We start from the raw sequence: 15451 nt of genomic DNA, 5'->3' as shown, positions 1-15451 counted from the left end.
TTGGATAGAGGAGCATAGAGGAACCAGGCCCAAGATATGTAAATTACCAAAAGTTTCTCTGCATACACACATAGGGAAGAAGAAAATCCTGCACGAGGAGCAGTACTTACCGGTATCACTGGTTTCGGTTTCCGTTTCCGATTTGCTAACAATCGGGCCCTGATAGATACCGTTGATTGGATTCGCTGTGTTCTGTGGAAAGCAGGTGGGAAAAGAAAAAATAACCAGGTGATTAATTATTAGTGTAGGTATTTGCATGGCGATTAGCTTGCGTACGAGCCGATCGGTGTCGTGGCGGAAAAATCAATTCAAACATTGGCAAAGACCCGAAAGTGGTACATGACTTGTTTTAATATCTCTTTCGCGCTTCGCGTGAGTTTTCAACTAGCTTAGTCTGTGTCTCGGAGCGATATGTTCTTATGTATCGGTTAAAAGTCTGTACTTTGTCGACCTAGCGACCGGCAAGTGACGAGGGGGAGAAGAGGCGTGTAATGATATTTGCAGTCAAACACTTGGGGCAGTCAACTCCGCAACTATACACTATATATGCGGATTGCGGCACAGATTTTTGGTTAGAACTCAAAGTGACTTTACCGTTTCTAATAGAGCAGTTTGAGACAGTGACTGGTAGATGGTAATACGAATTTAGTGCAGTTAAAAAAATAAACATTGAAGAATCTGCAAATATCTCGCCGTGTTTAAAAAATACGGTAATCGTACACTTTCTATACATCAACCGTGATGTAAAGCGTTATTGTTATATGTTGTAAATAAGTGATGCCTACAAAAAACAATTTTATCTAAAAAGCCAACAAAAGGATGAGAATGTTATCAATTTGATTAAGATTATTGATAAAGCAAGCAGAGGAAATTTCGTTACATTGCATTAAGCATTTTTTTTTTAAAGAAAAATCACATCAAATAAATAATACTGTTTAATGATCTTGAAATGTCTTATATTTTCAAGTAACAAAGAGTGCTTTCAACATGACAGCTTTCTTATTACACTTCATTTTAACAGTTGAATTAGTTTCTCGAATGTGCGAATTTGAAATTTATGGTTCATGAAACTTATTAATAGACAGGTGGCAACGTGTGCTGCGTACACGCAGCCTGAAAAAAAATTGCCTGTTGTAAAAAAGCGCGAAGATGGGTTATTGGTGGTGGTTGAGTGGGCAATTGCTCTTGAGTTAATTAGCATAATTACATTTGTGAATCAAGCAAAATATCACCATCTTAGCTTAAATATTATTAGAAGTATTGTCAGTCGGCATAATTTATGATCTCGTACCTACTAAAAGTTAGTGATAACCAAGTGTGTAGCTTGTTGCTACTGAACAAACGAAAAGACTTATATGTTATTTAACAATGCTACGATGAAAAGAAGATCCTCCTTTGTCTTTCAGTGGTGACAGTTTTCATCTTGATCCATTCATTTTAATGAAAACAAAGAGCTACACACTTAGTTACCAATGACTCTCAGATCTCGAGATCACACGTTATGCGAGAACATGAATGGCATCAAATGGTGTAATTACCTTCGTTATCTGGAGTAACACTATCGAATGCTTAATGTTCTCAAGCATTGCCTAGAATAAAAGATTGAAGTCATTAACTTCCAATTGAATATTAAATCAAGGTAATACTTACATCTGCGTGTTCATAGATTGTTTTCAGTTTTTGAGCTTCTTCACATTCACCTAACGATTGTATCCTGTTATCAATTTTCTGGAACGAATTTGTCAAAAAAATCATTCAATGTTCTTTAAACTGTCAATAAACGCATAATTGAAACCCAACAAACATGGTACTGACATGCGTTTATGGGCGGAGTAAACCTATCATGAACCTGATCCTTACCGTTGTTTGTTCGATCATGAGTTGCAAATAAGCGTCCGCTTCGCTTACTTTCTTGTCGAACAACGCCAAATTGTTGGTGCGTTTTGTACTGGATCCTGGAGTACCGTGGGAATAATTACTGCTTCCACCGCTGTACTGTTGATCCCAGAGGGCTCGACTTCGGTTGGCGTGCCGAAGAATGGTGTCCTCCAGCCGGCGAACCCATTTCTCGCGTTCGTCTGCGTCTCTAGCCTGTTGATATGGATAATGTAGGGTTATGGTGATATTATTAAGTTGTTGATTCGGACTTACCTGGAAATGGAACGTTTTGTGATCTACAGTTATGGTGAATGTGTTCACATCCTGATCGTCTATTCCGATTACGGCTCCTTTTAATCGCACACATCCTCGGCGAACACCTTTCATCATTTTTTCTTTCGACTGTTGAGGAAATTAAGAAAGTGAGATGATTAGTTGACTTTTTAGCTGTTTGCGATATTGCTGATGATATTTTCTTCTTGGTAATTTTATTATTTTTAGAGATTATATTTGCTAGTTGAATTGGCGTTAAGGTGAAATAACTCGGAATCCAATGATGTGTAAGCAATGGACCTTAGTCTTGTAGATCTTGTCGTCGACATAAACTTTACTACTTAAAGTAGACACGTTTTCACGTTGGCTGAACTTGAAATTCGTCAAACATCGATGGAAATTTCAGAACTTTAAAGAAATTGTAACGCTCATCAAAGCATAGTTCTCTGATTCATGAAAATTTGAATTTTTCAGAGAGACTTCAAATGAGTTCCAGAACTGATAAATACAGGCTATTCTGTATTCTGCTTGATATACTCAGTACAAGCGAGGTGCTCATGGTCATGGCTGAAGTTGCAACTGCTCAGAAGTTAATTGAAGTGTTGGGAATATCAGCAATATAAATATATCTATAAAACATACACTCATTTACAATCACTAAAGACGATGAAAAATCGCGACAAAATTCTTGTGATTTCGCGGCTTTGTTGCGGTATCATACTTTTTGTATAGTTCTACACTCAAATGCATACTTTCAGTGAAAGTATGTTTTGAATGTGTAATCTCCAGGTTTGATGGAAACTCCTCTGCGATGCAAAAATTAGGCGATTTTGAGGTTTTTCTCTAACGATCCAAATAAGAGTGATACTCTTTCTCTATTGTTGCTATGCTCACCTTTGCTCACACTATTAAGTGACCTGCCTAAACAAAACACGCCTCGCAGAGTTGTGATGGCACTCTTTTTATGGAATTTTCCTCTGTTGTGTTTTGTGTCGCATCTTCTCCGCTCATTTTTCGTTGCCTCTAAGCTCAGTAGTTTTTTGCTCCCTCACAATGAGGGAAATACAACACGCTGCTCTAGAGTATGTTAGCGAACTCTGGTGAAGTTGAGGAGTATTATCAAGCCTGGTAAACTCAAGCGTGTGTCTAAGAATAATGACGAATGTAACATGAAACTAAAACTAAATGATTCGGAAATTGTTGGTGGAACCTTGACTCCAACATAAATACACAATTTTAGGCAAAAAATTGACAGCGATTTTCATACGAATTATCAAGATTTAAACGAATTTCGCTGCATTTCGACGGATTTCATGAATTTCACGGCTTCCGCGTAATCACGAAATTCCATTGTCCCTAAAAATCACATACAAAAATTGATATGATGACAGATGTTTTCAGCAATCACAATGGCAATCTCATCTAAATGTCCCAACTTGGAATGATTACCAGTTTCACGTTGAGATCTAGGGGTAGGCGGGGCATAGTAAACAGGTGGAGCATTATTATCGTAAATTTCCCTTCATTAAAATTTAAAGTAAATGAAACCCGATTTTAATAGCATTTATTTCCACTAGAGTTTGTATCCTTAAATTTCAAAATGTTTTTTTTTTGTAATATAAAATTTAATTTTTTTTTCATGATAAAAATAAAAACATTTTTTCTGCGCACACATTTATCCGTCAAAAAATACAAACTCTAGTGAAACTAAATGGTATAGTACTTAATTCGGTTTATTTTACTCAAAGATATTCCATTGACAGCTCAAAGATTTATTATTGAATTGCAGTTGGTTCAGTACAATAAGTACTATAAATAGTAAGGTAGAAGACGAATTAAATCCAGAATGAGCTGAAATTATTAGAAATCGTGCACGATAGTCTTCGATTTAGGTTGAATTTTGCACATGTTTTCGTTAAGGTAGAATAAGTGTTTCCCATAGAAAAAATAGAGATAGATATAAATAAAATAGAGATTATTTCGACTTTTCACTCCGGATAATCGAAACACTGAAAAAAATAATGAAATCTTCGATAAAAGAACTTAAATATTATCTTTTTTCGTTGTTTTATCTATATGATGCGGTAGCGTAGCCAGAAATTATTTCTAGGAACAGTACAGGGTCTTAACAAGAAAAAAAAATGATCAGCAAACACAAAAAAAAACACTTTTTCAAACCCCCCTTTTCTTAAATATGTTCAAAACTGCAATTGTGTAATTTAAAATATAAATTTTATTTTAGATTTTATTATGATAGAAAATTAAATATTTTTTCAGTGTATATGTTATTTATGTAGCCCAAACGGTTCACTTCAACTTTTTCATCGAACGTTTTTCTCTTAAATGAACAGTTTCTGAGCTATAATTTTTAAAATAAATTGCGTGCATAACTTATAAGCCATTTTCAGAAGTTATTCTAGAATCAAAATGATCGTTTTTTCTATGGAATACACTTATTGTACCATGCCCACACAGTTACGGATCACCCACAGTGACGGATCACTTTGGCGTTCAACATCGGATAACTCGCTCAAAACACAAACGTAGACGTAAAACATATTTTTCCTATATTATACTATTTGTTTTCTACCATTTGTAATGTTAAGCACAACATTCAACCGCTAAATAACGGTGTATTTGACAAATATTTAGTTGGTACCACACAGCTATCATTATATGGTCGTTTTCCGTAAGAAGTGCCGTCAACATTCATAAGCTCCCACAGGTGAGAAAATTCATGTGTTATTTTCTTGATTGTTGATTCTAAATACCGAATATTAGCACTTCTAACTAGTGATCCATAATATGGACCAGGAAATGATTGTTTGCCACGATTATGGATCACTTCCAAAGAATGTGGATTTCTGCCACTTTAAGCATTGGATTCGACATTTTCAGACAATAGCACTAAGGATAAAACTAATAAAACATCAAGGTTTGTAAATTTCAGTTTTAGCAGACTAAAATGGGTGCAATACTGTGTGGAGCAAAAACAGTGTATGCCTCAGTTACTACAATGCAGTATCACAAAAATGGCATTTTATCCTTGTTTCCAGCTCTAACATTGCTATTTTTTGCAGTAATATGTGACACATTGTTAACTTTTGCCAAATCATGCAATAGAGATGCGATGAGTTGAAAATCTCTTGATTTTGCGCACTGATCCGTAATATGTCACAATTTGATCCATAATATGAAAATTGATCCATAATATGGTTTTTAGAAACCGATACAATTTTTAATCTTTATGCAATCCTATGTAAATATTACACTCAAAACAGTTTACTTACCGAAGTTCCAATTTGAGATGATCCATTTCGTGCTTTTAAACTATAATTTTACGTTTTCCATGTCGTTTTTTTGAATTTTATAGGTTGTACTCCACACTATTTGATCCATAACTGTGGTGTCATGGTACTAAAACAAGAATAAGTGCAACATTTATTGCAAATCGACGATGGTCGAATTCTGTGACTGATCGTTTTGACATGGAATGATGAATGAAATGAAATTTTAAATAAATAATGAGTTCGATCTAATCCAATCCAAATTCAATCCAAATCCAATCCAAATCCAAGCTAAATCCAAATCCAATCCAAATCCAAACCAAATCCAATCCACAAATCCAATACACAAATCCAATCCACAAATCCAATCCACAAATCCAATCCACAAATCCAATCCACAAATCCAATCCAAATCCAAATCCAAATCCAAATCCAAATCCAAATCCAAATCCAAATCCAAATCCAATCCAAATCAAAATCCAAATCCAATTCAAATCCAATCCAAATCCAATCCAAATCCAATCCAAATCCAATCCAAATCCAATCCAAATCCAATCCAAATCCAATCCAAATCCAATCCAAATCCAATCCAAATCCAATCCAAATCCAATCCAAATCCAATCCAAATCCAATCCAAATCCAATCCAAATCCAATCCAAATCCAATCCAAATCCAAATCCAATCCAAATCCAATCCAAATCCAAGCTAAATCCAAATCCAAGCTAAATCCAAATCCAATCCAAATCCAAACCAAATCCAAACCAAATCCAATCCAAATCCAATCCAAATCCAATCCAAATCCAATCCAAATCCAATCCAAATCCAATCCAAATCCAATCCAAATCCAATCCAAATCCAATCCAAATCCAATCCAAATCCAATCCAAATCCAATCCAAATCCAATCCAAATCCAATCCAAATCCAATCCAAATCCAATCCAAATCCAATCCAAATCCAATCCAAATCCAAATCCAATCCAAATCCAATCCAAATCCAATCCAAATCCAATCCAAATCCAATCCAAATCCAATCCAAATCCAATCCAAATCCAATCCAAATCCAATCCAAATCCAATCCAAATCCAATCCAAATCCAATCCAAATCCAATCCAAATCCAATCCAAATCCAATCCAAATCCAATCCAAATCCAATCCAAATCCAATCCAAATCCAAATCCAATCCAAATCCAATCCAAATCCAATCCAAATCCAATCCAAATCCAATCCAAATCCAATCCAAATCCAATCCAAATCCAATCCAAATCCAATCCAAATCCAATCCAAATCCAATCCAAATCCAATCCAAATCCAATCCAAATCCAATCCAAATCCAATCCAAATCCAATCCAAATCCAATCCAAATCCAATCCAAATCCAATCCAAATCCAATCCAATCCAAATCCAATCCAAATCCAATCCAAATCCAATCCAAATCCAATCCAATCCAATCCAATCCAAATCCAATCCAAATCCAATCCAAATCCAATCCAAATCCAATCCAAATCCAATCCAAATCCAATCCAAATCCAATCCAAATCCAATCCAAATCCAATCCAAATCCAATCCAAATCCAATCCAAATCCAATCCAAATCCAATCCAATCCAATCCAAATCCAATCCAAATCCAAATCCAATCCAAATCCAATCCAATCCAATCCAAATCCAATCCAAATCCAATCCAAATCCAATCCAAATCCAATCCAAATCCAATCCAAATCCAATCCAAATCCAATCCAAATTCCAATCCAAATCCAATCCAATCCAATCCAAATCCAATCCAATCCAAATCCAATCAAATCCAATCCAAATCCAATCCAATCCAATCCAATCCAAATCCAATCCAAATCCAATCCAAATCCAATCCAAATCCAATCCAAATCCAATCCAAATCCAATCCAAATCCAATCCAAATCCAATCCAAATCCAATCCAAATCCAATCCAAATCCAATCCAAATCCAATCCAAATCCAATCCAAATCCAATCCAAATCCAATCCAAATCCAATCCAAATCCAATCCAAATCCATTCCAAATCCAATCCAAATCCAATGCAAATCCAACCCAAATCCAAATCCAATCTTAATCCAATACAAATTGGATTGGTATTATTTTGCATTATCTTGTATAAACCGTCCCAAATGTCTTCAATTGTGAGAATTTCCATATTCAAAAATTTATTGAACGTGTCAGGTGGTTTGGCTCGACAGTCTTATTTAAAAAATCAAGCGATCGTTTCGGTCCTGGATTGAGACTTACCGAAATTATCGTTTTATATCTGAGGAAAGGGCCGAATCGTAGGAGTGAGTAGAATTTAGTTTGCTTGATTTTTAAATAAGACTGCCGAGCCAAACCACCTGACAGGGTCAAGATTAGATCAATTCTCTTTACTATATTCCAAAATGTAATGATTTGTGGGCTTCGTGGCCTTGCGGTTAGCGGCGTCAGTCGTCTAGGCGTATTGTGCCACGGGGTGTGGGTTCGATTCCCGCTCCAGTCGGTGAAAACTTTTCGTCAAACGAAAAATTCATCGCTGTGCTACTGGGTGTTTCGTGTTGTCCGTTGCCTAATGTTAGTGATCGTTCAGTCTGTGCAGCCTGTGTGCTGAAAACGGTGTATTGTATATTCACTTGAATGTTGGATTATCCCGGCTATTTATGAGACTGTTGGGAACAGTCGTCGGGAATCGAGGAGAATCTCAATGTATTCCATCCAAATCAAATTATGTTGCCAATGTTGTTGAAACACATTGTTATGATAACTATACATACCTTACGTATAATAAACTATTGGCACTTATTGAATTTTTTAATTGAACCTGAATTTTGAGCATGAGAAACATATATAACGAGCTGAATTTTGTTTAGTGCAAGATACTTCTATAAACATTCCATTCAACCACCCCTCATTTTTCGAGCCGTGCAGTCGGCAGCTGAGTGTCAACAACAGCTGATTTGGAAATCTGATCCGACGCCCACCCTGCTGTCCTTGTTGCTCTACTTGAAAGAGTAGAGGTGCACATTTGCGCGCGAAAGCTTTCTCGCTCATTGTTGCTGCCAAATCTGACAGCGACTGTTTCACCGACCGTTTCAGACGACGACTGTTTCAAACGGTCGTGAACAGTTAGGAACTGAACGGTCAATAAATTGTCTTTTATAATTTGAAAAATCGTTGCAGCGCGAATACTGATTCTCCTACTCTAAGAAAAAAGTAAATCTTTGGTCGATCTCTAACAAACACTAATTTCCAAAATTCCGAAAGCAGTTTGTACAAAAAATCGAGAATTAAATAGTGAATGCTGAATGCTGCATATAATCAAACTTGCGAGTTTTCAACACTTTGAAACCTAAGATATTAGACAATTATAAGTATCATAAACTTTTCGACCAAATAAGTTATTTAGGGAATAGTAGCAAACCGGAAGAGTTCCTGGAGGATTTCTCGGAATAAACTACCGATGGCTTTTCTGAAGGAATTCATTTAAACATCAGCTGAGAATTTTTATGAGGAATTTTTAGGGTCTTTGGAGGTGTCTTTGAAGTATTCCTGAAAAAAATCCCAAAAAAATCATTTAAAAATTTCTAACAATCGTCCACGTGAAACTATTATAGGAATTCCTGATAAACCAGAATTTACTTCAGGATTCTTCTACGAGGCTGTTCTCGGATCTTAACTACCGTTTTGATTCATATTACGGACACTCTACTTAGTATGGGAAACATTTCACACGAAATGTTTCAGTTTTTGTCGATCAAAAATTCTCACTTTCAAGGCTCGTTTTAATGAGCATTTTCCATAGATATCTATTAAAATGTATAATGCCTAACTTCCTTAGGCGTCTCTTTAGTTGTTTATCGATTTCATTTGATGATTTGACTTTTCTATTTATGATTTTTTGACCTGTCCGGAATTCGAATCGAAGTGTCCGGAATATGAGGCAAAAATAAGGAAGCGTCCGGTATGAGAATCATGTAAAGTCCACACATTTCTATTTATTTAAAATTATTCATGTTTCGGAATCGAAATCTTCACTCACCATTCGAAAGTTAAAGGGATTGAAGATTCGATAACCGGGAGGAATCATACGTAGTGATTTATTTTACTTGCTTTTTTGTGAGTTATAGTTCACTGAGGCATTAAGTGTCTGTAATATGAATCAAAACGGTACCCAGAGAGCGGATCGCCACCAATCGAATCAGCAGCCTTTTTCCAGTCTAGAGAGCCTAACCGATAATATATCTTATTATTCAGCCCAGAACTTAAATATTTTCTGTAGAGAGACTTTGGAGACTTTCAATAGAAAATATAAACTTTCTCAGATACTTACAGAAACCATTTCTCTAAAAAAAAACCTGCTGCGAAAATTTTCTTCGTCTAAAGCGGAAATTGAACTCACGCTACAAGCACTCACAAATATCCTAAAAAAATGACAATGGCAGTCGTTCGGCAATGAAGCTCATCAGATGATATTTTCAAAGGGTAATCAAATAAGGACTGTTCATATTATAAAGTGGACACTTTGTTTATGCTATATCTTTTTTTATTTATTGATAAAATCGTAATCGATTTTCTGTGCATCGTTAAACTACTATTCTATAATGTTATGAAAATATAAAAACTTACAAAATGATTTTGGTTTAAGAACTAAATAGTTGTTTCAAAAACTTTTAAGAAAATCTGTTCGCCAAAGTTAGGCATTATTTTTCGCATGAAAAAAATCCTATTTTTTATGAACAAATTGTATGTTGGTATCCTTCACTATTCTACTGAAGGTAGAGCTTTAAAAACATCAATAATATTCCACCATTCTCTAAGACTAGGTCACTTTGGTGATTCATTCCTTAAGGCCAAATTTGATGATACACCATCCTTTTACTCCCAGCAAAAAAGTAATGTGAAAAGCGTGTTTAAAATTGGTTTAGATTATTAAAGAAACTATATTTGTATAAAAGAGAGCTAAAACTCATTTAATCGCATTCTTAGGTACAAATTTTACTGTTTATGGTCGTTTTATTTAAAAATCCCATACTTTTAAAATCGTTTACGCATATTTAACGATCTACAGCAAACTGTAATCGGGTTTCCCCGAATATTTTGATAGGTAATCTCAGAATAACACATTTTGAATATGATACATGGAAAATAATGGGGCCCAGATAGCCGTAGCGGTAAACGCGCAGCTAATCAGCAAGACCAAGCCGAAGGTCGTGGGTTCGAATCCCACCGGTCGAGGATCTTTTCATGCAAAAATGGTCATTGGCACACTAAGCTCTTAGTTGATAACTGTGGAAGTTCTCATAAGAACACTAATCTGAGAAGCAGGCTCTGTCCCAGTGGGGACGCAATGCCAGAAAGAAGAAGAAGAAGACATGGAAAATAAATTCGATTTCATTAAAGCAGTGTTCCCAATTTTGATGCTTGTCATTGTGCTTTGAGAGCTCTCCTGAAAATAAAGCATTTGTTTTTCTATTGTGCTTAAAATATGACGTGGGGACTAAATAAGCAACTCTATGAAGGCGTGGGTTATTTTTCATATTAATACTATATTATTGCTTCCGTCAGGACGTACTTTAAACCTTAAAATTCTACTCATGTCAGTTCTATTTAAATTTTAAATATTTTTCTCTACAAAAGTCGTTGAAAAAATGTTTTTATGATATCTGGAAAATTGTTGCTCCAAAAATAACTTGATATCTTTTAACAGGCTTCTGATAGATAATGCTTTCGAAGAACAAGACTTACACACTTGGATTAAACTACTGGAGTCGGTAAAATTTCACTGGGTTTTGGAACTACCGAAAAAGTCAGTAAAATGAAAACTGTCGCCACGCCTAAATGAAAAGCAAATTTCACCATGTTTTATTTTTTATCGATATATGATATAAAAAGAAAGCTCTTTGCAAAATTTCAGTGAAAAATCTCTGTTTTTCGATTTCTGACATTTTTTTTAGTTTACTGACTTTTTCGGTAGTTCCAAAACCCAGTTATTTTTACCGAACAGATTGAGTGTGTATTTGAAAATAAAAAAATATAGGTTGTTGAATTTTTCAGCCCATTTATAATAATCATTAATTTTGATAACCTTCAAAAATCGACCGTTCTAAACGTTGTACCTTATTAGTGTGAAATTTAATTATTTTGGTGATTTTTTATTGCCACAACATTGTATAACATTAGTCGAACGATGTACAGAAAACCGATTGCGATTTCATTGAAAAATTAAAAAGATGTTGCATGTACAAGGTGTCCACTTTATAAAATGAACAGTCCTTATGTTGATACTGATATCTGAACATTAGTTATAAAACATTATTTTCAGTTCAAGTATCCCTAAATATTTCGTAAATTAATCGAGTTCAGGGTACGTTCAGTTATTCATATCATTCTTCGCTAGCTAGGGTAATGGTATCGTATTTAGTGGTAACATTCTATGATTTGCTGCCGAAAAAAACACGTACAAAGGAAGTACTTCCTGCTATCGCGATCGCAAAGTGCGCCGTGTAGGTCGTATTAACCTCATGTAGGCACATTTAAAGTTCAATGCCTTATTTAGACACATTAATATTCCACAACTCATGCAATTCTGTAAAAAATAATAATTTTCCATTATTTGCAGGTGATAACATGGAACTGTACAATTATTACATCTGGGAAAATGCAGGTAATGAACTATGGGTTTGATCTCTAAAACAACGATTGTACATCATGTTTTTTTTGCATAGATCCTCGAACACACAACTGGTTCCTCGCAGGTTCTCCATTCCCTATGTTAGGTGTCATCGTCATCTACCTCTCTTTGGTATACTTCATAGTTCCTAAGTATAAGTTGCGTGAAAATGGTCAAATCCAATTGTATAGACTGACCCACTTTTAGGTACATGGAAAATCGAGAACCATACAAGATGAAGACTTTCCTAGGCTTTTACAATCTGTTTCAAGTAGGATATTGCATTATGGTGGTAGTGAAGGTAAGAGCTCTGTTGCTGGACATGTCGGGTACATTTTCAAGAATTTTATCAATTGTAGTGCTTGCAAGCCGGATGGACGCCTGATTATTTTTATCGGTGCTATGAAACGGATTATTCCAATAATCCAAAAGCTGTGATGATGGCCGAAGTTACGTGGTATATACTTTTCATTAAATTTGTGGAGTTGCTGGAGACAATTCTGTTCGTGTTACGGAAGAAGCAAAATCAGGTTTCCTTTCTTCACGTGTATCATCATATCAGTACCTTTTTTATCGCCTACATATTTTGCAAATACGTTGGAGGTAAAGAAATTTCAATTTAACAAAAAATATCCTTCTAATAATCCTTCAAATTTCAGGCAGTATGCTAGTATTTTCAATAGTAGCCAATTCGATAATTCATATCATAATGTACTCATACTATTTCATATCAGCATATGATGTGGCCATTTTTAAGTACGTAGCCGGTAAGGTTAAACGGTATATCACCAGTATGCAGTTGGTGAGTACTTAGTTAATAGTTATTATCCATGACCTTGTGTAATTAATCCCCCATCGCAATATTTTGCAGATTCAATTCGTGCTGTTGACGACGAACAACTTGTTTGGTTTGCAACCAGGCTGCAAGACATGCAAACCATTTCTCGCCATGTACATCCCGAACGTGTTTGTTCTTATCTATCTTTTTAGCAATTTTTATAAGAAATCCTATGACAGGAAACAATGCAAAGATAAGTAGAACGTTACATATGCAATCAAGTTAGTACGGCTGGGCTGAAGAGAATTTAGTTGACCCAGAGGTGCTGGAGGTTTCAACAACAAAGATGAAACTGTGATAAATGAAATTGATAGTAAGATCGTAATAGGCTCGTTTTAAACAAGGACTTAAGAGATGAATACAAAAATACTGGCACTGCAATTAACACAGCACGCTTGAATTGCCTTACTTCGTTGAGCGATAGGTATACTATTTTCATTATTGATACTTAGATTCTGTTAGGCTAGTGGCTTGTAATTGACAAAGTGATGATGAATACAACGAATAATAAGCAATAAATATAAAACTAAATTAGGTTCTTCAATTAATTGTTTGTGATTGTTTCCTTATAGAACGAAGTTTTGTAGGATAATATAAAATTAAATAGTAAAAAAAAAATAAAAAAGAGTGTTTTCTATTCTTAATTTATACTATCACATACAATATTACACAATACATCTGCAACTTTTTCGAATTTCCTATAAAACGATCAACGATGATTTAAATCAATGTGGTCCACCACCTCAGACAAAACTTGAATTTCAGCACCTGTATTTTTTAATATTTCATTTTATTTTACCGATCCCTATACTAGGAACCCTAATCTGGAGTATACTGCTCATAACTGCATATTTGTCACATTCGACATTTTTGCCAATTTCGAGTAAATACCATGGAGAGCCTTCCAATGATAAAGACTTACTACTATAAATATACTACTATATTAGTAATTACTTACTTATAATAAACTTACTGAAATCTGTGAGATTGTTCTTGCAAATTCGAAAAAATACCAAGCTGACAAAATAGGTAATTGTAACCGCAAAACAGTCGCATTGAGATTATACAAGAGGCTAGTAATGTAGTAGCAATGAAATTTCCATCAGAATTATTTTCAGACTTTTCACCCAATATGCGATATTAGATGTACAAAATTCCAGCCTCGAATAAGGGATGGTACACAAATTATGTCACGCTAAATTTCAACTTTTTCGACCTCCTCCCCCTCCCTTTGTCACACTTCTTGATTTTTGAAATCGAACTTACATTTTGTAACATAAATCTAAAGCTCTTCCTTTGTCTTATTATTTCGGAAATGCATTCCAATTATTGCGGTATACCCAACGTACATTTTGTTACATTCAGTATAGATTGAATGCCACACAATGTTCGAGCATTTAAATTACTCTCCCTCCGTGTTAATGACAATGCACGGTACTGTCAGTTTGTATGACATTGTACATATCTATAAAGAAGACTAATTGAAAACTTCATGTCAAGATTCGAAAACAAGTCAACAGAATTATGATTTTTTATCGGTTTCGTCTCCTCTTAGTTGAAGTTCGACAATGCTAATGTAAACAGACTAGTGTTTTCCATCTGAGACCACTAGTTGCTAAATGATAAATTAATTTGTTGACTTAAGTATACAGTCAAAAACTTTTGGACACTCACGTTTTGGATTTATTTGTAGCATAAATATTAATATGAGTAGATTTGTGTATTCAGCCTCTTGTAGCAGTACCATGGATTAGAATGGTTGGTAGGAAGCAATTTGGCCACGAAGCCGATGTCTAAAAATAACTCTCGCTCGCTTCGATGTATACATGTACACGACGATGTATGTGTCAAATGTACATATCATATATCCGAACGAAGTTTAGACTGTGAAATGATGATCCCATGTACTTTGGGGTAATCGAGTTCAGTTCACCTTCGAGCGTCGGGGTCTCTCACGGGACTCCACAGCTTGTAGGTTGAAGCGCCCATCTAGCGAATAGGGAGCCGTGGGTTCGATCCGCACCGGAGCACGTGGTTTCTTTTCGCAGTTTCAATATCAATTTGCACATTAGACACGTGTTTCGTCGTGTACAGATAAACTTCAAAACGTTAAAGCCTTATAACAGCAATATTCCTTAGGCGGGAATTGCCTATAACATGATCATTAATTAATTGCAATGAATTAGTAATTATAATTTGTAAATAAATAGCATCAGTAGTAAATGTAATGAACTTCACCATTGAACTACCCCTAGAACTCGGTCGCTCAGTTAGAGTGAACATTAACATTCACTGAGTTCACTTTAGTTCACTTAAGGTCTCGGAATCTAAAGATGGCCGTCTTGTGAGCCTACTCGCTTTTTCAAAGGCACTAATCTGGAGAAATAGTACTTTTTATTATAGGAATTAATATAATCTTGCTACATACTGTTCATATAACAATAAGAATCAGAACGAATGTTTTTGTACATAAATAATTAATCATCGCAGTACCTTGTAAACAATTCGAAACT

The 15451-nt window shown here is 35.2% G+C and overlaps 2 protein-coding genes across 4 annotated transcripts in view; one reads left to right on the top strand and one right to left on the bottom strand.

Moving 5' to 3' along the window:
- The window catches only part of LOC5575621 (oxysterol-binding protein-related protein 9), a 251354-nt gene that overhangs the window by 77552 nt on the left and 158351 nt on the right, over positions 1-15451 (bottom strand). For both annotated transcript variants that reach the window (XM_021844001.1, XM_021844002.1), the window contains exons 2-6: positions 2152-2280; positions 1861-2091; positions 1651-1728; positions 1539-1589; positions 111-192 (exon numbers count right to left, since the gene is read on the bottom strand). In XM_021844001.1, coding sequence (XP_021699693.1) covers positions 111-192; positions 1539-1589; positions 1651-1728; positions 1861-2091; positions 2152-2280 — 571 coding nt within the window. The remainder of the gene's footprint in view (positions 1-110; positions 193-1538; positions 1590-1650; positions 1729-1860; positions 2092-2151; positions 2281-15451) is intronic.
- LOC5575620 (elongation of very long chain fatty acids protein 7) lies at positions 76-13293 on the top strand. 2 transcript variants are annotated; one of them, XM_001662058.2, is made up of 7 exons: positions 76-205; positions 12050-12094; positions 12156-12252; positions 12308-12401; positions 12460-12703; positions 12760-12902; positions 12972-13293. In XM_001662058.2, exons 2-7 carry the CDS (start codon positions 12058-12060, stop codon positions 13137-13139), a joined length of 783 nt encoding a protein of 260 aa, XP_001662108.1. In that variant the 5' UTR covers positions 76-205; positions 12050-12057; the 3' UTR covers positions 13140-13293. The 2 variants fall into 2 exon arrangements, with proteins under 2 accessions (XP_001662108.1, XP_021699696.1); XM_021844004.1 differs by lacking the exon at positions 76-205 and adding an exon at positions 599-710.

This window comes from Aedes aegypti, chromosome 2, assembly GCF_002204515.2.
Source record: "Aedes aegypti strain LVP_AGWG chromosome 2, AaegL5.0 Primary Assembly, whole genome shotgun sequence".
Lineage (NCBI taxonomy): Eukaryota > Metazoa > Arthropoda > Insecta > Diptera > Culicidae > Aedes > Aedes aegypti.
Note: the sequence above shows the minus strand (reverse complement) of the source record. Positions and strands in the feature narration are given on the sequence as shown.